Source organism: Pinus tabuliformis, chromosome J, assembly GCF_031772625.1.
Source record: "Pinus tabuliformis cultivar Carrire ecotype Pingquan chromosome J, CPIR1, whole genome shotgun sequence".
NCBI lineage: Eukaryota > Viridiplantae > Streptophyta > Pinopsida > Pinales > Pinaceae > Pinus > Pinus tabuliformis.
In genome coordinates, this window is record NC_142295.1 from 213,596,694 (window position 1) to 213,619,912 (window position 23,219).

The following is a 23,219-nucleotide window of genomic DNA, read 5'->3' on the forward strand; positions in this document are numbered from 1 at the left end:
TTTATTTTTCTGCATAAATTTATTTTCAGCCATTGATGATAGCTTAATGAAGAGTGATTTTAAACACAGGTATCTTGTTTAGTTGCTAGGGTTTGAATGGTAGTTAAATTTCTAAATATGATGGCGGGTATCTCCATTAGATCTGGATTTTAGTATCGTTTTCTCCCTCTTTGTTAATGGTTGAATTAAAGTGTACAGGAAATCTTTTCTTTTTTTTGAGATTATCGGGCGTTTGGGGAAGTTCTCGGCTAAACCAGCCAACTCCCGGATTGCATTTTCTGAAGAGCCCAGCTAGTTTTGACCCCAGGTTTATCATTTGAAATTTTCTGGTGAATGCATGAAGGGTTTTCTGAAGCACCTCATCTTAAATTCAAAATCTTTAAAAAATATTTTTGTGGCATACTAACAAATCTGGCTATTTAGAGCCTTTAAGTTGTGAATATTGTAACTATTTAGCTAGTTTTTGGGTTTCCTTTTAGGTTTAATCCTTGCATATATTATTTCTGGGTGTTTTGTTTTTGCCATTGCAGGTTGCAGGTCTGGGGAAAATTTTTTGTTTGAAAACAGATCTAGGCCCTGGAGGGTAAGATCTGGCCTCAAAACTAGTTTTTGCAGGTGCATTGTTTTGCAGTCCAGGGTTTCAGATCTTGTCCAAACCTAGAGAAATTTTTTGGGGTTTACTAATAAATCCTGAAGCAGAATATAACATCTTAATCTAGAAATTCCAAGGTTTTATTTGGCAGCGATTTTCCATTTTGTTTACGGTCCAGCAGAATTATTTTCATAATTCATTAAGGGTTTTGTTGTTGTCATACTTCTTCTCTCACCTGCATTCAAAATTTATTTTCCCCATCCACGCTTCATACGCTGCTTGTGGTTTTCATCTCTGTGGCCTTCTTCACTGAGCCCCTCATGCTACCTATCTGCATGTGCATCGAACCTCATACCCCTCGCTCGAGCTCCTTACGCCTTCTATCCGCTATCCAGGTTTCTGCATCTCTTTTCGACTTTATCTCTCCTCCATGCAGTCAATACTCAATCCCTCTCTGTGTATTCATTCCAACACCCTCGTCCTCCAGCCAGCTAGTAGCTCCTTCAATTTGCATCCAATTTGCCATCACGCTGCCTAGCTGCTCGTTTTCCCCTCAACCATCCTTTCATCAAAGCTGCCAGCAGATACATACAACTCTGCGTTTTCTTCTTCCTCACCCATCAGCTCTCCCTCCATCGATTTGCTGCTCTCCCATTCCTTGCCGTTCAACCCTCAAGCAGATCCTCATTCTCACGTAGCCCCTTCACCCTTCACGCTGCCACTTCCAGCGCCACGCTGCCCACGCCTTCACCTGCAAATCATTGTTCAGCCTTCTCCATATGCTGTTGCTCCTTGCTGTTGCCGTCCAACCTGCAATCAAACCCTACGCAGCCTCCATAACCATCCACATGCTGCTCGAGCTCCCTTCTTCAAACCTGCAAACACAAAATGTAGACAAGATTTCGATTTTTTTTTATGCGTGGGTGAAGCTTAGGGTTAATATGATTAGAACGTATTTGAGTATTTGATTTCTAAGTTAGCGTTTTCTCTTTTTGTTTGTTTAGATTAGATTTTAATTTTATTTAAGTTAGGTTTTAGAATTAGATACTTTTAAGTTTAGTTTTGTTTTACTTTTGATTTTAAAATAAATCATAAAAATAAAAAATAAAAAAAATAGAAAAATCGATTTTTATCTTTTGATATAGTTAATATAATTAGTTTTTTTTTTAGAATTAGATTTTTTTATTTTAGTTTTAGATTTCATTTTATTTGTATATATTTATTGTTTATTTTAAGTTTCATTTAGTTTAGAATTAGACATTGTTTTTTAGGTTTAGTTTTGTTTTATTCAAAAAATAACTCAAAAAAATATAAAAAATATTAAAAAGGCCATAAAAAAAGTTCTTTTTAGGTTTTAGATTAGACCTTAGTTTAGATTAGATTTTAATTCTATTTAGGACTTTAATTCTGTTCTATTTTGATTTTAAACTTAGAATTTAAAAAATCAAAAATTAAATATATATATATATATATATCATCCTAAAAAGCATAAAAAATTTAATCCTTAGGCTTTTATTAGGAATTTTGTTTTTATTGTATAGTTTAGATTTTTGTTTATTTCACTTTAGCAAATATATATATATATATATATATATATATATAAAATAATAATAATAATAATAATAATTTTAAAAAAATAAAAAAATTCTGAAAAAAAAGACTAATTAAAAATTGGAAATTCCTTTTAAAGTCTTTTTTCTGTTGTGGTATAGTTAAATGTGCTTAAATGTTTATATCTGGAGATTAACTATTTGAATCTGGTTAGCATTTAAAATTTCGTGGTTTCTTGAAGTATTTGATCTTTTGAAATTTATTTGCTAGAACATTGCGCATCTATTGAATATCTTGCGTCTGGTGAGATTAATTATTGCTTGATTATATAATGCTCGTCACATATTGGAAATTTTGTAAATATGTTCAAGCAATCATTAAATTACTTCATAAGCAGCAGCAGCTAATTAATTACATGATTTTCATTGACTCCATAAGGCACTAGTCTTAAGCATTTAAAGATCTAATCAACTTCTAAAATCGATCAAGTGCTTGTTTCCTCTTGCTGTGTCTCCCAACCCAACTGGTTCCCAGTTGGTCTTCCTTTTTTTCCATAGGGTCTACCCCCCTTAGCCTACTTCAGGGAGACGGCTTAAACGGAGAAATCGGGGATCAGGGCGACAGCCCCCGATCTGAGCGTCGTCGCGCTGCTTAGACAATCTGTGCGACAACATTTCTTGGCGCTGTTGCCAGGGACATTTTATTCTCGGTGTTTCAACGACATTTCATCTTCATTCTTCTTTCTCATCTGGAATTTGGAATCTTTTCATTTGAGCCGGCAAGGCCAACATTCTTTGGCGTCATTTGATCTTCTCATTGCCTTATCTTTCGTCATATCATCATAGCTTCAACTCCTACTCTTCAGTTTGTTTTTTGTTTGGGTGGCGGCTCCATTTCTTTTATTTTTCCCAGGCAAGAAGCCTCCGTCATATCTGCTTGTTTGTTGCTTTTTGGATCCTAGAATTAGATTCATTGTTCAAGTGACGACTCCACTTCTTTCATCTCTTGATTATCTTGAACCAGGATCTCTCTCTATCATCCATTTGGTCCCTCGTCATGGATTATTCGTTTAACCCATGTCATTTTGCTGATGTTCTCCATGATGTTCCGGAAGTGGCCATTTCTAAATTACCTTTGTTCTCAAATGGTGATTCAGTCGCTGTTAAAAAGCATCTAGGCAGGTTTACTCGTATAATGATCATGTATTGTAGATCTCCTCAATATAATCATGAAGATGTCAAAATGCATCTATTTGTCCTTTCTTTAGAGGATGATGCTTTGAATTGGTTTAATAATTGTCCTAAAGATTCTTTCACTTCTTTACAAGACATTGTCAATGCTTTCAAAGATAGATATGGTTATCAAGATACCTCGCCTTGTGCCCCTAAAATTGTGCAACAGAATGAAAGTAATCTTATGAAAGTTCCAGCTGTCGATTATTCATATCAGAATGTGCCATCCACCTGTATCATTGCAGATCAAATCCAGGATAGTGGAAAGCAGGGACAAATTGTGGAATCAATGAAAAGGAAAATCAAAAGTAAATTATAGAAGAACTAATGCGGTTGGTAAAGAATATGGAGATCAATCAAACTAATTACGCCAATGATATGAGAACTTTATGCACCCACCTAGAAAAACGTGAAAAGGAGATGGAAAGCATGAAAATTAAACACTCTAATCACGTAACCGACATGCAAAGACAGCATGCTAAGGAAATTGAGACCATGAAAGCTAATCATGACAGGGAAATTAATTTTATGCAAAGCAAGTTATCAGGCTTAGAGGAAAATATGAAGATCATGGAACTCAATCATTCAAATCAGGCGACTGCCATGAAAGCAAGTTATTAGGAGGAAATAAGTGTTATTCAGAACAAGTTGTCAACTGTGGATGATGAAATGACTATGATGACATTTGATCATAATAATCAGTTGGCTACCATGCAAGCAAATCATAGGAAAGAAATAAACTTTATACAACATTGCTGGATGACCATAAAAGCAAAGGACAACAAAGTAATAAAAGATATGGAAGACAGTCAAATATGTCTTCAGAATAAGTCACTGACCATGGAAGAAGACCATGCCAGGGAAATCAGTGCTATGAAGGTTGAACACTCTAGTCAGATGGATGCCATTAAAATACAGGTTCAAAAATTTCAAAAGCGGTCAGAGGATGAAAGAAACCAGGGAACGTCAATAGATCAGAAGCCTCATTATCTGCTGCAACAAGCTCCATCTTATTATGAGGTCCTTTGTTCCATTGAAAAGTGGATAAATGAAAGTGACCTGGATAAAAGGGAAATTAATAATCAGGTTGATGCTCACACGGTTAATCCACCAGTCATAGAAGATCAAGTTACAACTCATGACACTTGTGAGACTGATCCATCATCCTTGACAGAGCAAAAGCAGAATGAAGAAAGACATTTCACGCATATCTTACATACTTCATCTGAGAGCTTTGAAGCAGAAAGTTCCACATCATCAGTGATACAACCTGCCACAAAGAAAAAACGCAAAAGAAAGAGAACGAGAAGAAGATTTGATGCATTAGACGACCGCGAGCAACTTGATTTTCGAATAGGAAAAAGTCCTACCATATGCAGAATTGGACATGGCACATCCAAGAAGCAGCCAATAGATTTGCCTGAAAGTAGGCAAATGCTCAGTATACACTATATTGAACACATCTGATGCCATGGGGCATCCTTTGTATTTCTAACCCTACTCCTTGTTTTTTCAGCATTTTCATTTCTGTTTTAGGATTAGATTTACTTTTCATGTTACTAGATAGTTAATAAATGAAGAGCTTATATCTTTCCTGTGCTTAATGTTATATGATGATTTTTGGATGGACGCTACTTATGTTTTGTTGTGTGTTGCGTGGATGCAGATTCTGGATTCTCACATTCCTACAATGCAGCAACGTGTCCCCAAGTAGAGCCAGATGTTGACCACTACGTGTCAACTACCCATAGCAGTACACCCCCTTTTTTCACAAAAGGGATAGCGCTTGATCGACGTGTCCGTGCCATTCGACTATCATCATCAGCCTAATCGTGTTGTTTTGTAAACCCAATCTGCATGTGTAAATTGTAAATAATCTTAGCAGATCTGTGTCATGTATGTATTTTCCTAGGTAAACCTAATATTCTAGTGATGATCTACGTTCTTGAAGGTTTTTTGTCACACCGATCCATGATCGGCAGAGTTTTCCTTCAGCCTAACCCCAAAGCCGAAATGGATTTTGTCATTAGAATCTTAGGGGAATCCTAGTGCGCTTCGAGTCTATGTAAAAGTAATTTGGAATAAATTATAACTATTCGGTTAGATTATTACAAATTGCTTGATCTGCTAGATTATATTTGTGTCGCAAGAATGGGTGGTCTATAAGGGTCTATGTCAAATGGGTTTTCCCCTTGAAATGTAAAATTGCAAAAGTCATGATGTAAAGTGTCTTGAGGGTTAGAAAATGTTTTAATCTGCTCATAAGTCCTAGGTCCTAGGTGTTTTTTCCCAAAGGCTAAGTTCGAGGGTCCAATAAATATAATAAAAGATATAAATAATAATAAAAATTTAAAAATAACTAAAAGATAAAAAATAAAATAAAATAAATAAATAAATAAAAATTTAAAAAATAAAATAAAATAATAATAAGTCAAAGTTTTGAGAAAATAAATGCAAAATTTTAATTTTTTAATATATTAAAATGCATTTAAAATTTCGACGGATGAGATTAAAAGAGATTTTGATCCTCATCGACGGTCGAGATCACTTTGACATGGATCACTCGAACTAGCCGTCGGGAAATTTTCCTTTAAATAGGGTGTCAAGGGTCATTTGAGATCATTGGATCTGAGAGTTGTGTGCTAAAGAAAGCTCTTTTGTAGTCATTTTTCATGTGCAATAAAGAAAGACGTTGGGGTTGAAATCTTGTTGGTGTTACTCTTCTGGAAACGCTGTAAGATGTTTTATTTTTCTGCATAAATTTATTTTCAGCCATTGATGATAGCTTAATGAAAAGTGATGTTAAACACAAGTATCTTGTTTAGTCGCTAGGGTTTGAATGGTAGTTAAATTTCTGAATATGATGGCAGGTATCTCCATTAGATCTGGATTTTAGTATCGTTTTCTCCCTCTTTGTTAATGGTTGAATTACGCTGTGCAGGAAATCTTTTCTTTTTATTGAGATTACTGGGCGTTTGGGGAAGTTCTCGGCTGAACCAGCCAACTCCCGGAATGCATTTTCTGAAGAGCCCAGCGAGTTTTGACCCCAGGCTTATCATTTGAAATTTTCTGGTGAATGCATGAAGGGTTTTCTGAAGCACCTCATCTTAAATTCAAAATCTTTAAAAAATATTTTTGTGGCAAACTGATAGATCTGGCTATTTAGAGCCTTTAAGCTGTGAATATTGTAACTATTTAGCTGGTTTTTGGGTTTCCTTTTAGGTTTAATCCTTGCATATATTATTTATGGGTGTTCTTTTTTTGCCATTGCAGATTGCAGGTCTGAGGAAATTTTTTTGTTTGAAACCAGATCTAGGCCCTGGAGGGTAAGATCTGGCCTCAAAACTAGCTTTTGCAGGTGCATCGTTTTGCAGTCCAGGGTTTCAGATCTTGTCTAAATCTGGAGAAATTTTTTGGGGTTTACTAATAAATCCTGAAGCAGAATATAACATTTTAATTTGGAAATTCCAAGGTTTTATTTGGCAGCAATTTTCCATTTTGTTTACGGTCCAGCAGAATTATTTTCAAAATTCATTAAGGGTTTTACTGCTGTCATACTTCTTCTCTCACCTGCATTCAAAATTTCTTTTCCCCATCCACGCTTCATACGCTGCTTGTGGCTGTCGTCTCTGCAGGCTTCTTCACTAAGCCCCTCACGCTACCTATCTACGTGTGCATCGAACCTCATACCCCTCGCTCGAGCTCCTTACACCTTCTATCTGCCATCTAGGTTTCTACATATCTTTTCGACTTTATCTCTCCTCCACGCAGTCAATACTCAATCCCTCTCTGCGTATTCATTCCAGCACCCTCGTCCTCTAGCCAGCTAGCAGCTCCTTCAATTTGCGTCCAATCTGCCATCACGCTGCCCAGCTACTCGTTTTTCCCTCAACCGTCCTTTCATCAAAGCTGCCAGCAAATCCATACAACTCTGTGTTTTCTTCTTCCTCACCCATCAACTTTCCCTCCATCGATTTGCTACTCTCCCATTCCTCGCCGTCCAACCTGCAAGCAGATCCTCATTCTCATGCAGCCCCTTCACCCTTCACGTTGCCACTTCCAGCTCCATGCTGCCCACGCCTTCACCTGCAAATCGTTGTTCAGCCTCCTCCATATGTTGTTGCTCCTTGCTGCCGCCGTCCAACCTGCAATCAAACCCTACGCAACCTCCATAACCATCCACATGCTGCTCGAGCTCCCTTCTTCAAACCTGCAAACACCAATCGCAGACAAGATTTCGATTTCTTTTTATGCGTGGGTGAAGCTTAGGGTTAATATGATTAGAACATATTAGAGTATTTGATTTTGAAGTTAGCGTTTTCTCTTTTTGTTTGTTTAGATTAGATTTTAATTTTATTTAAGTTAGGTTTTAGAATTAGATACTTTTAAGTTTAGTTTTGTTTTACTTTTGATTTTAAAATAAATCATAAAAATCATAAAAATACAAAATAAAATAAAATAAAATAAAAATTTTGATTTTTATCCTTTGATATAGTTAATATAATTAGTTTTTTTTTTAGAATTAGAATTTTTTTTTTAGTTTTAGATTTCATTTTATTTGTATATATTTATTGCTTAATTTAAGTTTCATTTAGTTTAGAATTAGACATTTTTTTTTAGGTTTAGTTTTTTTTTTTTTTTTTATTTAAAAAATAACTCAAAAAAAATATAAAAAAGGCCATAAAAAAAGTTCCTTTTAGGTTTTAGACTAGACCTTAGTTTAGATTAGATTTTAATTCTATTTAGGACTTTAATTCTATTCTATTTTGATTTTGAACTTAGAATTTAAAAAATCAAAAATTAAATATATATATATATATATATATATATCTAATAAAATATAAAATATAAATCATCCTAAAAAGCATAAAAAATTTAATCCTTAGGCTTTTATTAGGAATTTTGTTTTTATTGTATAGTTTAGATTTTTGTTATCATTTAGATTTAGATTTTTGTTTATTTCACTTTAGCAAAAATCTCATAAAAAATAAAACTATAAAAAAAATATATTTAAAAATTAAAAAATTCTGAAAAAAGACTAATTAAAATTTCGAAATTCCTTTTAAAGTCTTTTTTTTCTGTTGTGGTATAGTTAAATGTGCTTAAATGTTTATATCTGGAGATTAACTATTTAAATCTGGTTAGCATTTAAAATTCTGTAGTTTCTTGAAGTATTTGGTCTTTTGAAATTTATTTGCTAGAAAATTGCGCATCTATTGAATATCTTGCATCTAGTGAGATTAATTATTGCTTGATTATATAATGCTCATCACATATTGGAAATTTTGTAAATATGTTCAAGCAATCATTAAATTACTTCATAAGCAACAGCAGCTAATTAATTACTTGATTTTCATTGACTCCATAGGGCACTGGTCTTAAGCATTTAAGGATCTAATCAATTCTAAAATCGATCAAGTGCTTGTTTCCTCCTGCTATGTCTCCCAACCCAATTGGTTCCCAGTTGGTCTTCCTTTTTTTCCATAGGGTCTACCCCTCTTAGCCTGCTTCAAGGAGACGGCTTAAACGGAGAGATCGGGGATCAGGGTGACAGCCCCTGGTCTGAGCGTCGTCGCGTTGCTTAGACAATCTATGCGACAACAGAAGGTCTATAGAAGACCTCTATAATTTCGACCTTGTGGAGACCTGTGATAAGGGGTTTCGACCCTATGGAAGGTTTGTAGCAGACCTCTATAATTTCAGCCCTGTAGAGACCTATGACAAAGAGTCTCATCCCTAGGAAACTTGTCACAGACTTGGACATTCGGATTTGTGAAAGATTCTAAATTTTGATATCTAGGAACAACCTTCTTCGAGCATGCTTTGAAGTTGTTGACCCTTGTGCATACTTGTTGGAGCAGCTTCTAGAAGAATTTTTGTGTAGACCTTGAAGCCTCTTTATAGTAGTGTTGAAGCCATCATTGGAGTAGTTGTTGAAGAGTTTCTTTTGCAAACTTAAAGACAAAATTGGAGCAGACTTGTTGATCCTTGTTGAAATAGCCTTATTGAAGATTTGTTGAGCTGATATAGGTCTCATGTTGGAGCAGACATCCTTGCCTATACTTGGAGCATTATTGAAGACATCCTTCAAGCATTGAAGACATTTTGAAGCATTTTTGAAGTAAGTATTTTTGTAAAGTTTTGGTTTGACCAAGTTGGAGCTTGGAGTTGTTGAGAAGATTGGAGTCCTCATTTTTTACTAAGTTGGAGCTTGGAGTTGTTGAGAGGATTGGAGTCCTCATTCTGACCAACACTGACCAACAAATAGGATCTTGGATTTGTTCAAGGTTGGAGCATTGAAAAAGTCATGGATCTTTTTGTACAAGTTAGAGCCTGAGATTGTTGTAAAAGAGGATTGGAGCCCTCACTATTTTTTATCAATAAAATTATTTGTGTTCTATCTCGTGTTCTAGTTTATTTTGTGATAAAATTCTTAACTGTCATAATATAACAATTGAAAGAAATAGTGATTCTGCCCCCCCTCTCAAAATTTCCAACAGATATGCCACATTTATCCGCCATTTGCATTAGTCATAAACTTCTCACCATCCAACATCCTCTTGAAGTTGGGTCACCACTCAAGAGATACTTTAACCATTTTGCAATCATGTGCTTTTACTTAATGTTTTGCGCATTTTAACATAGCAAAGGGTTAATCTAGATGATTGACTAATCTTGACTATAATATTGTTCTCTCACCTTACCAGAGTGGTTAGTCTTTGGCCCTAGTCCAACGTGATTTGTTAGAAAATGTAACTATGTTCGGTCTTCAATAATGTACTTGAGTCATTATGTAATGTACTTGTCAAAAGAATAAAGAAAATATTTTTTATTATTGTAACAATGACTTATTAAAGCATGGGTTTTATGCTTGGGCAATCATTATATTAGTCAAAATCCCCATTGTGGACTCCTAGGATTAATATTGAGTTTATAGAGGCATTGTATATTCGAAGAGACCCTTCTTGGGCTTTTGAATCATGTAAAAAGATCTTGTATCAAGTCAAATATGAATTATGTGTCTTCCACATCATGTCGGCCTAAGGACCCCCATTCAACCCACTAGAAGCCCATATATTGAAGGAGGTCGAAGTCATTTGCATCACTCTCTCTCTCAAGCAAGTTCGATATCTCAAGAAGAGTTCGAGAAGTGCAAAGTCTATTGTTGGGAGGACGAAAGAAGTGTGAGTTTGGGAGGGTCTCTAGAGAAGAAGAAAATCGAGCTTTTGGTGCCTCTCTCTCTCTGCTTTGTGGTCTAGGTTGGGAGATCGAAGTTTCCTAAGATTTCGTTGTTGTCGAAAGCTACATGTTGTTGGAAACTGTTGCTTAGTCAGAGTTATTGGAAGGGGTCGAAGATCTTGGAGGCTAACATGGTGTGGAGGGAAAGTCTGGTCTTGGTCTAGAGTAAAGATTCTCAAAGAATACTATTTAAAGGAAGATTTATCTTGACTAGGTTTTCCCCTCGAGGGGGGTTTTTCCCTGGCATGTGCCTATACCTTGTGTCTCTTGTTTTGCAATCTTCATATATGTATAATTGCTTGATGAAAGATAAGCTAATAAATAAGTAAAAGGAGCCAACACACTCACAAATAATTATCAAGAAAGGAGAATCAAACCCTAATATAATATCCTTGATTTTCCAATAGGATTAAGGCCTTAGGGTTATAGAGGGGGTTACTAAATGGACTGAAGTAGCGTGCCATAACCATTCCATACTTAACAACCTTCTTCATTCCCTTGATTTCACATCCATCCTTTGGGTTCACAGTCATTAGTTCATTGAGATTGGAACCCTTACATCCACATCTTTGAGTTAGGGTTGAAAAACTCTGCCCTAGAGGTTGATGTGGCTAAAAGAAAAGTAAAAGCATCAAATGGCCACAATAAAAGAAAAGGAAAAGTTAAAGTGCGAAAGATGGCCAAGACATTGATTAGCGCGTGGGCAAAAGCCTAGGATGAGCTCTACCCCCATCATTAACCATCACCTAGTTCCTAAGCAACTGATGCTCCATCACATAATAAAGGAACCCTTGCATGTCCATGTTGTTGCAAAATCTAGCAGGCCTTGGAGAGGGCCACCCTACAAAGTTAAAACAAGGAAAAGTGACAGCAATGGGGTGATAGCCCACTGTCACCATAGCCAAAACCCCTTGCTCTTTATGGATTTTCACCAATGGGAGGAGTCCCAATATGTGAGAAGGTCACCTAATGGATATTCTAAGGTTAGGGTACAAGGTGACACAATAAGGCTTTCTACAAGAAAGGCACAATTTAGGCTCAAGGCTCCAATAGGAGGCAATTCACTTTCTTTATAGAGACCTATAAGATGAGGCACTATACCTAGGGCTCGATTGGTAAGTTGAGTGTTGGGATGACCAAAGGTTAAGGCAAGGAGAAAGGGTTTCCAACAAATTAACAATGCTTATCAACAAGATCAAGGCACATGAAACCCTCAAACAAGCCCCTAAATTGAAGCAAGACTAGCCTAGGGTTTACCTTAGGGCAAACAACTAAGGCAAAGAAATTTATGGACAAGATTGAAGTGGATGCCCACCAAAGAAAGAGATTTTGTGGCAAATACCTTCCTCTTGATGTGTAGGCTCTTCAATGTCAAAAATATTCCTTGCCCGGGGTTTGATATTCTAGGTAAGTACACATAAACCCTTGCCCTTTTTTTTTCTTCCCTTTCTTTTTCTTCTTGGCATCAATTTATCATTGTTTTAAGTGAACAATAAATTTCCAGCTTGCTGGAAACTAAAATTTTGCATCAAATAAGATCTGGATTTTTTATCCCTTGTGGATTTAACCCCTTTTAGTGAGTAACATTTTCATATTTCAATATCTTTCAAATTACTCATTTATTCTTAGTGTTGGGCTATTTTATTGACATTCATTCATTGCCCAATCATTTTCATCCCTTAGATCTAACTTTAAAAAGAGTATTTATAGGCTAGTGGGTGACTCCAAAAAGGGTTTAGCTTGCTACTTTATGTGTTTTCTTTGCCGTTTTTCAGGTCTAAAGTTGCAGGACATAAAAAAAATTATTCATTTTCAGCCATTTACCAAGGTCTACAACAAGGCATTCATCTCAAACTTGGTAAGGGCTCCTAACACTCATTCTGTGCCATTTCAAGGCATATTTTCCATAACGAGAGTGATATTTTCTTGCTGGTCTGCATTTTCTACAATCCAATGTTCATCTTCATAACAACAAGATCTTTAAAATTAGCTCCTTGACTCCATCACCCTAGAAGTATTACAAGGCACTAATATACCAACATGTGGTGGAGGGTATTTACTATTTCCTAAAGACTGCAGACTTGTGCCTAGGTAACAACGGGCACTTGTCTTGCGTGCTGCCACCTTAGTGTCATGTGAAGACTTTAATGAGACCTACTAGTTTGGGGGGTAAAAAGACCAACATATACACTTGTGGTCAATTACTTCTACACAAACATGAACTTCAATATGCAAGGGTAAGACAATAAATGCAAGTTCTTGGGCTATACCATGGACTTGCCCTCTTTATGAATAGACACAAATATTTACACATTATATAACATGATTTTGAAACATTTTGAACTAGGATGAACACAGAGTATAGCCTTTCAAGTAGTTTCAACCAATGTTCCACAAAGTTTCCAGGATCGAGGAGCATGGGAGCAGGGAGACACACACAGGGATGTGTGGGAGAACCCCTAAATTTTGGGGAAATATAAGGGGGATGTCAGGGTTCCTAGCATAGGGTTACCCATCTGTAAACTTATTATCAAAATAAAAAAGAATAATGATAAAAATCCCAATAATAATAATTCATCACATGGAAATTCATCATTGTGTAATCCAATGGAAATGATGCAATCCTACCACTCTTAACATCTTGAAAACTGTTAAATTTGCTGAATTTTGAATGGAATATAAAATTCTACTTTCTCCAGAGGAAGTTTGATGAGGTTGCAACCACTATCAAACATCCTAAAACAATTAATGACAATGTTAAAAATTCAAGTAAAAATTGACAGTCTTTTATCTTGTCTGTCCTTTTACTTTAAGAATTTAATATCACCATTAATTACCAAGGTCAGAAGCTCCTCAAAGCTCTATATCCTATCTTTGTTTTGTCTAAAAGGGTTGTAGGACAAACAAATTGGGGGCAGTGAAGTGCCTAGGCATCCCCATTTTGAGGTGGGGTGGGAGGTACCTAGATGCTCCTCTTTTGGGGAAACACATTTATGTTTTCATTTTTACATTTATAGTGTATGCATGCTTCCTCGAAAGAATTTGTGAACATGGACATTTTCCTGAGTTTCTTCGAAAAAGGGGTGTGTGGAAACATCCCCCCCACAGCATGGAAAACGTGAGGGCTGCAGCCCCCACCATGGGAAACATGTCACTGTGCAATGCTTACTTCAAATAAGCATGCCAATGAAGAAAGGAAGTGATAATATAAGTTGATGACTACTTACTCTAGGCTGTCAAATGTGAAACCTAATGCTGGATATTTAATGTTGTTAAGAAGAATGGAAAATTCTACATTTCTAGAAGGTTTAACATGGAAACAAAAAAGAACTATGCACAAATATTATAACTGTAGCTATAGACTTACTTAACATGTTGCTCTCCTAGCTTTATAAACAAAGCAAGCCTAGACCACTGGAATTCCTTCCTTTCATTAAATACCAGCTGCAGTCAGTCACAAGAACAAAAGCTTAGTTAAATGAACATAATTAGCAAATGTCAAATATGTCTTAGGTGCATGTCATACTAGTGAACACTCGTTCAATGATTTTATAATGCCTGTCAATAATATGTAAACACATTAAATCTTAAAACAACGTATGCCATTCAGAGAATGCACATAATTATAGGAAGACCGTAAACAGAGCTAATGTAATGACTCCAAAATTTGTTTTGTCAAAATTTTCAGACATGACTGTCAACTCATAAAATGGTGCTTTCTCCAACTTCCAAAGTGAGTGCCAGTAAAATATGATACAACATCAAAGTAATAAAAAGAGACAACCCAGTCGAGGTGTGCAAGAACATACTGAGTGAAGTATCTTCCTCATAGGAGTTGAATTATCAATAAGGAGTCTGCGCACAACATACGGATAGGCTGCTTGAAATGTTTTGAAATTGGGATCTACTGTTAGTGCCAAACCTGTGGAACAACCAGCAAAATAGGAATGTTAGTGCCAAAAGATATCCATATTAGGTAATTTGAGTAATTTAACATACTCTTCCGGTGGCAATTACAAGAATAGATAACATATTTCGAAGAATCAAATCTTGCACATTACTAGAAAATCGGATGCTACCATGGACCTCATAATATTTCCATGAATAACATTAACCATACCAACTCAAAGTAACATTGACAATACATCAATAGATTATACTGATGAAAGAAAGTGGTTTCTTATTTCAGCACAAAGATCTACTAGGGATTTGAGATATAATATCTCAGAGGAAGCATGCATACATTGAACACGAGTTCATAGTTCACAAAACGGGACATGAAAGATATAACGTCATGAACAAATAGAACTCTGAAACGTCGTTAACCATAGTTTCTTTTGTGTTTTCTGAAAGTTAGAAATATTGATTTTTAACATGACCAGTTTCTTGAAAAATAATTTGTAAAGGTTAATTGGCCTGCAACTCATGATCAACAAAAACTCAAATATTGTCTCCGCATAGAGACACAAGCTATACAGAAGCATGTAAAATATACTCTAAATTTCTGTAACTTTTAGATAGTAGGACTGTTTGTATTATGCCCTAGAGGCAACAACTAGGTTACTGGAAAGATTTATACTTCTTTGATGCTGCAATTGATGACTTATGAAGGTGATTATGGACAATGATATACCCCTAGGATATTTATTCACTATATGTATTATTCCAAATTGAAAATTTACAGCAAATAACAGAAACATGTACAAGGAACAACAACCATAAACAGATACTGCACAAGCATATCAAAACACCTGGAAAATAAAGTAGAACCACTGAGCCATTTTATTAATCTTGAGAATGATGAGTACAAAGAGTAAGGAAAATGGAACTTGGGCCTGCTACTGCAAGCTATGCAAAACCCAAGTGAGACAACTCTGATCTGTAGGAAATACTGGTCCAAACTGGTACTACACACTACCAAGGAAATTATTGTTGTTGCTGTTAAAATGGGACTGAAGGATCTGCTCTGAAGAATGCCTGGATCACCCTGAAATTTCAGCCACGGGCTCCACTCCTCATACTCAAAAATACCCAGAAAGGGTTTGGCCCAACTCCAAACCAAAATTGAACTGACAAAGTGATGTAAATTTCCCAGCTAATCAACAATATGTCTTGCTATAAGAATGAGGATTTCGGGCACGAATATCACCTGCAAAATTCTATAAAATTAGTCAGAGACTCCTCTCAATAAACCCACAAAAACCTAGAAAGGGTTTGGATTGAATCCGCCAACCCCTGGTGACCCCCAACAAGTGTGAATTGCCCAATATGCCCAGAAAACTCCCCATAGATTTGATACTACTGAATTATGCCCAAATCTACCACAGGAAATTTCTTTCAACTCCGACTAAATTCACCACCTAAGAAATACCTCCTATCTCCAGCCCTTATCTCTCCCATCTCCACTTCTTTAAACCCATGCACAACACTTGGTCAAATAGCGTCTATGCCCCGGCCAAAAAATAGAAAAATCGACCCAAGTAATAGCCTCCAATATAGCTCGGCGAATTGTTGTCCAAACTCCAGTCTAACAATAAGAAAATTCCTTACAAAAGCTTGGAGCCTCAAACCTATGGGTGCTCCCATAATGTGCCCCACAAAAATACCTTTGTGCTCAAGAAATGTGCACTGTTGAATAAACTCTTGCAATGATGTCCAATGGAAGCTTTGAATTGAGCTCCCCAAATTGTCTCACTAGGGAGACTCGAAATTCTCTGAAATAAGGGTGGAATTCTTGCTCGGAAATTTCGTGCGCTGAAAAACACGGGTTGTCTTGTTCTAAGCAACTCAAAAGCACTGTTGATAATATCGGCGATATATCGGCGATATTCGAAAATATCGCGATATTTTCGGCAAAACGATATATCGCCGAGAAAATATCGCGATATTTTCTGTTTTGAAAATATCGCGATATTTTCTGTTTTGAAAATATCACGATATTTTCAAAATATCGGCAAATATCGGAAACTATCGGCAAAATATCGCGATATTTTGAAAATATCGGCAAAATATCGGCTATATTTAAAAATCTGAAAAAAATATTTTTTATGCTTGCCGATATTTGCCGATATTTTGCCGATATTTTAGCCGATATTGCCGATAAGATATTTTCTGGACCCTCGCCGATATTTTGCCGATACCGATATTTTCAACACTGCTCAAAAGAACTAGTGTTAAATTGTCAAATAATCAAAAGATACCAAATGGAGGCCTCCAATCTCTATTTATAATTGCTAGCCCTCTCCCTTGGTGGTCAAGGGTGGAATTCTTGCTCGGAAATCCCCTGTGTTGAACAACATGGGTTGTCTTGGCTAAGCACCTCAAGAGAACTAGTGTTAAATTGTCAAATAATCAAAAGATACCAAATGGATGCCTCCAATCTCTATTTATAGTTACCAGCCCTCTCCCTTGGTGGTCCCCACCTTCCACTAAATAAATATTACTTTGTTTTCATTCTTCATTAAAATAATAATTTCCAGTTTTCTCCCACAAAATAATATTTTCTCCTTTTTATTTAATATCACCAAAAATTGGCAAAACTCCTTAGTGAATTTTGCACTCACAAAAATTGGGAACATTACAGTCCTTCCCCCAAAAAAATTGCTTGTCCTCAAGCCATGTACCTTATTAAGTGGTTTCAGCCCTTAAAGGGAATAGTATGTCCAAGGTATATCCCTCTAATGGGGATGGCAAGTGACAAATTAGTGGAATGGAATAGGGAATGAGAGGAGCAATTTTGGGCCACATAGTAGGGCATAGGGGTAGCTAGATAAGGGGAAGCCCCCGCCTGGGTATGTAATGTATAGGAGGGAGTAATCGTGGTACATGAGGTGCCCCGGCCTTGATTTTTCCACCCTTCTTCATATACCTTTTGTCTTTTATTAATTTTCTTTAATTAACTTCTCGGGGCTCAAAGCACAAGAGCATGATTTGTAAGATATAGCAGTGATTACCCCCTTTTAGGTAGGGCAGTTCATTGCCTTCTAGCAATTGGGACAATCATGGGTTCCTGAATTATAAAGTGAGGCTCATCTAGGACCTATGGAACTAGGGTGATGGCCAATGATTGGGGTAGAGCTCATGTAATGGTTTTTTCCCAAGTGCTAATTATTTTTGTCCCGACCATTTTTTGCATTTTGTGGTACAATTTCCTATTAAATGTGGCCAATTATGCTTTTTCTTCTTCTTTTTATTGCTTCAACCTCTGGGGCATCATTCTAGACCTGACCCAAGGTGGGCACGCAAGCGAATAGGGAGGCTAGCCCTACGTGGACCCAGGTGAGAGAAATGATGAATGGGGTCTAGTGAGTGCAAAGGGAGTAATATATGCGGGTAAAGGAGCAGGACCACGCACCCAAAGTCGGGGTTTCTCAAGTAGTACCACCCTAGAACCAAATGGTCAATAAAAGAGATCCCACAGGATTAAGACCCAAGGGTAACAACCAAAAGAGATCAAGGAGACAAGAGTACAAACTAAGCCCACTCTTTTCGCCAAATCCCCCCATCAATCCATACCCAGAAGTATCCATGATAAGTAAACCCAATATTCAATTAACAAATGACAAGACATACCTTTAGCTTCAGGAGGCCCACCTTCAAACATACAATCAATACAGGTGGGTGAGGGACCACATGGCTGGCTCAGGTGGCAAAGAAATGGCACAACGAGTTAGTAGGAGGCATCAAGGGGTTGTTGGTTGTTGGCGGAGGCTCATCATGGAGAAAATATTTTTCCAGGGGGTATCACCCACAAAGTGGTGGGTAATAGTATGCATCAGCCTGCAACCTACCAGTATCGCCACCTCCACTGTCGCATTGTCGTACCCTCTAATGCATGGGCCTCACCTCCAAATCCTCCCTAAGAGACATGAGAGGCTAATCCCCCTATGTACAAGTGGCGATGCTACCATTGTGCTGCTCCTCAGTGACCACTAAGTCCCAACTAACTGCGGAGAGTCCTTGGCCCCAAACAAGGCACTATCTGGTGACCTGCCAATGCCACCTCCTCCGAAAAACTCTTTCCAGAGTATAGATCATCTTGTGATCCCATGTACAACCTGTTGTCGCACAGATTGTCACGACAACGCTCAAACCGGGGGCTGTCACCCTGATCCCTAATCTCTCCGTTTAAGCCTATCTCTCGCGGCTAAGGGGGGTAGACCCTATGGGAAAATGGATGACCAACTAAGGACCAGTTGGGTTGGGAGACATGAGGGGGAACAAGCACTTAATTGATTTTACTAAGTTAATAGACCAGTGCCTTATAGAGTTAATGACTGAATGATTATTTACCAAATGCTTGCAGAAATATGAGCTCATTAACAATCAAATAACTCAAACAAAAGTTAACCTTTTGCCAAATGCGAGTTAATCGATAAATGCTCAATGGCTCAACAATACTCTAGCAAATAAAATTCGAAAAATTAAGTGCTTTAAATAATCACGTAATTTTAAATGCTAACCAGAGATCACATTCATATAGCTAATCTTTAAATGATCATTCAAGCATATTTAACCACATGAAAATGATAAACATTAATCCCACATCAAAATTTTAGCCTCAGCAGGAAAGATATATTGCAATCATGACAAATCCCTGAGCCAAGACTGGATCTGGCAAAGAATTTCCAAAAATATTTTTATATTTTCAAATAAAATGAGACTAAGCTAACTAAAGTCTAAATGAAACTTTGAATCTAAAATTCGAATAAAATAAAAATCTAATCTAAGTTAAAAGAAAACTTTATTATTGTTATTTTTTATTATTATTATTTTTTTTAAATGATATTTTTTTTAAATTAAAAATTTAAACAAAACTAAATAAATTAAAATCTAATCTAAAAGAAAATAAACTCTTTATTGATAATTTTATATTTTTTATGATTTTAAAATTTTAAATTCAAAATGAAACAAAACTTAAAAAGAAAAAAAGAAAAAAAGAAAAAAAAAAATCTGGCCTAAAACTAACCTAATCTATAGAAACTAAAGGAACCTCATTTTTTATGTTTTTTATTATATTTTTTATTTTTTGGATTTATTTTAAATTCAAAATAAAAATGGAACAAAACTAAAACCGAAGTTAAATAAGTTCAAAATTAAATAATAGATAAAGAAAAGGTCTAACACCTAACCACTTATGAATTTTTTTATATTTTTTAATTTTTTATGATTTTAAAATTTTTTTAATTTAAAATGAAACTAAACTTAAAATCTTAAATAAAATCTAATCTAAAAAAAAAAACCTAGCAAAACTAAAAAGGAACCTTTTATCTTTTATGAAATTTTATGATTTTTTATTTATTTTAATTTATTTTATGAGATTTTTTATTTTTTTTTAATTCTAAATTTAAACAAAATTAAAACTAAATTTAGAAAAGTCTAAATCCTAAAAACCTAAACCAGAATCTAAATTATAAGAACCTTTTTTATTTTATTATTTTTCTCTGATTTAAAAAAGGAACTAAGCAAAAATAAAACTTGAAGATTATTAAAACTAAAGTAAACTAATGAAAGCAAAATATGATCTAAAAAAAAAGAAAAGAAAAGACTTTTAGTGATTTACTTTTTTACGTGAAGCTTAAGCCTGGAGATATATATACATATAGAACCTAAAATACAATGAAATCATAATGCATCTAAAACTTAGGCTATGCAGAATGAAAATCGAATTTTTTTTATTATTATTTTTTTAATTTTTATAAAGTTAAAATGAAATAAACTAAATTCAAATTAATCTAAGATCTAAAACTAACCAAAGCAAATAGAAAAAAGAACAAAGAAAATAAACTCACACTAACTTACCCATCCGCATATGATAGAAAATCGATTTTTGAGTTTTTTCTGTTTTTGTTTTGCTGTTGCGTGTGCAGACCTGAGCGTATGACAGCAGCGGAATGGAGGAACGCAGGACAGCGGAGAAATATATGCAGGATTGATTTATGCTCGATGGTTGAGGTAATGACTGCGCGCGGGAGGGACAAAGAATGGCAAGCGTAATACAATAGATGCAATTGCATGTGAAGGAGCTGAGTGATGGGAACAAGAGGGCAGAAGAATGGGGCCGCGGGGATATGGACAGCGCAGAGAAAAGCAAATGAGCAGGCAGAGGTGGACGATAGAGGAACGCTGGACAATGAGGAGTGAGTCAATGAGTGTAGAGAGAACACAAAAAAAAAAATCGGCTGAAGAACGGATGTGTGGACAGGTGGCTTGATGAGAGGCTTTCGAAACTGATAATAAGTCGTAGAAGTGAATGGCTAATGCAAGGAAGACCCAGACAGGCTAGCATGAGAGATGCCTAAGGGTCCTAAAAAGAAAAATATTGATTTTGCAACGAACCCAAATTCCAGGCAGCAGATTAAGGGCAATCAGACAAATGATAGCCAGGATATAGATTTGTCTAATTCTTTTGCTTCAAATTCATCGATCAAACCCTTATAAAATTCTCTAGATTTTTCAAACCCTTTAAGGCAGAAACATACACCTGCAGAAAAGTGAATTTTTGAGAGAAATATTCTTGCTAGAGCTGATCCTGAGGCCAGATCTTACCCTCCAGGGCCTAGATCTAGCTTCAGACAAATTGTTTTTTTCCAATCTGCAACCTGCAATAACAAAAACAAAACACCAAGTAAAATGTGCAAGAAACAAAAACTAAAAACCCTAAAACCAGTTAAAAATCTACAATATTTACAGGTTAAGGGCTCTAAATAGCCAGATTTGTTAATATGCCACAGAAGTATTTTCAGAATTTTAAATTTAATGTAAAGTGCTTCAGAAAACCCTGCATGCATTCATAAGAAATTTCAGATGATAAGCCCGGGATTAAAACTGGCTGGGCTCTTTCAGAAAACACAATCTAGGAGTTGGCTGGTTCAGCCGAGAACTTCCCCTAATGCCCGGTAAACTCAAAACTAAGATTTCCTGCACAGCTTAAAATCAACCATTAACATAGAGGGAGAAAACAATAGTAAAATCCAGATCAAATGGAGATACCTGCCATTATATTTCAGAACCTAAACTATCATTCAAACCCCAAAGATCAGACAAGATACCTGTGCCTAAATCAATCTTCATCAAGCTATTATCGATGACTGAAAATAAAACTATGCAGAAAAATAAAACAATCTTACAGTATTTCCAGAAGAGTAACACCAGCAAGATTTTTAACCCCAAAGTCTTTCTTTATTGCACAAAAAATGACTACAAGAGAGCTTTCTTCAGCACCAGACTCTCAAATCCAATCTGATCTCAAATGACCCCTAGCACCCTATTTAAAGGAAAAATTCTCAACGGCTAGTTCGAGTGATCCATGTCAAAATGATCTCGACCATCGATGAGGATCAAGATATCTCTTAATCTCATCCGTCGAATTTTTAATGCATAAAAAAATTGAAATTCTGCATTTATTTACTCAAAAATATTATTATTTTATTATTTTTAAGTTTTTATTTTATTTTATTATTTTATTATTTATTTTATTTTATTTTTTTTATTTATTATTATTATTATTATTTTTATTATTTTTATTTTTTATTTTTTATATCTTTATATATATATTCTTTTTATTGTTTTTTATCTTTTCAATTTTTTAATTTTTAATTTATTTTTAAATGGATCCTCGAACTTAGCCTTTGGAAAAATCACCTAGGATCTAGGATTTAGGACTTATGAGGGGATTAAAACATTTTCTAACCCTCAAGACACTTTACATCATGACTTTTACAACTTCACATCTCAAGGGGGAAACCCATTTGACATAGACCCTCATAAACCACCCAGTTCTGCGACACAACTATAATCTAGCAGATTAACACACTAGGATTCCTCTAAGATTCTAATGACAAAATTCATTCCGGCTTTGGGGTTAGGCTGAAGGAAAACTCTGCCGATCATGGATCGGTGAGACAAAAAACCTTCCGGAACGTAGATTATCACTAGAAAATTAGGTCCACCTAGGCAATTTACATACATGACTTATATCTGCTAAGATTATTTACAATTCACACATGCAGATTGGGTTTACAACATAATATGATCAAGTCGACGATGACTGTCGAATGGCATGGACATGTCAATCAAGCGTTATCCCTTTTGCGAATAAAAGGGGGTGTACTTGCTATGGGAAGTTGACACGTAGTGGTCAACATCTGGCTCTACTTGGGGACACGTTGCTGCACTGTAGGAATGTGAGAATCGAGAATCTGCATCCACACAACACACAACAAAAATAAGTAGTGTCCATTCAAAAATCATCATATAACAATAAGCTCTTCATTTATTAACTATCTAGAAAAGTAAATCTAATCCTAAAACAAAAATGAAAATGCTGAAAAAACAAAGAGTAGGGTTAGAAATACAGAGTATGCCCCATGGCATCAGATGTGTTCAATATAGTGTATACTGAGCATTTGCCTGCTTTCAGGCAAATCTGTCAGCTGCTTGTCGGATGTGCCATGTCCAATTCTGCATATGGTAGGACTCTTTCCTATCCAAAAATCAAGCTGCTCCCGGCCGTCTGATGCATCAAATCTTCTTCTCATTTTCTTCCTCTTGCGCCTTTTCTTCCTGGCAGGTTGTATCACTGATGACGTGGAACTTTCTGCTTC

At 35.8% G+C, this 23,219-nt stretch overlaps 1 protein-coding gene across 1 annotated transcript in view; it reads right to left on the minus strand.

Moving 5' to 3' along the window:
- LOC149226455 (uncharacterized) overlaps window positions 1-23,219 on the minus strand; it is a 547,178-nt gene that overhangs the window by 126,093 nt on the left and 397,866 nt on the right. Inside the window, exons 13-14 of the mRNA XM_089377496.1 lie at window positions 14,424-14,536; window positions 13,982-14,058 (exon numbers count right to left, since the gene is read on the minus strand). Coding sequence (XP_089233622.1) covers window positions 13,982-14,058; window positions 14,424-14,536 — 190 coding nt within the window. The remainder of the gene's footprint in view (window positions 1-13,981; window positions 14,059-14,423; window positions 14,537-23,219) is intronic.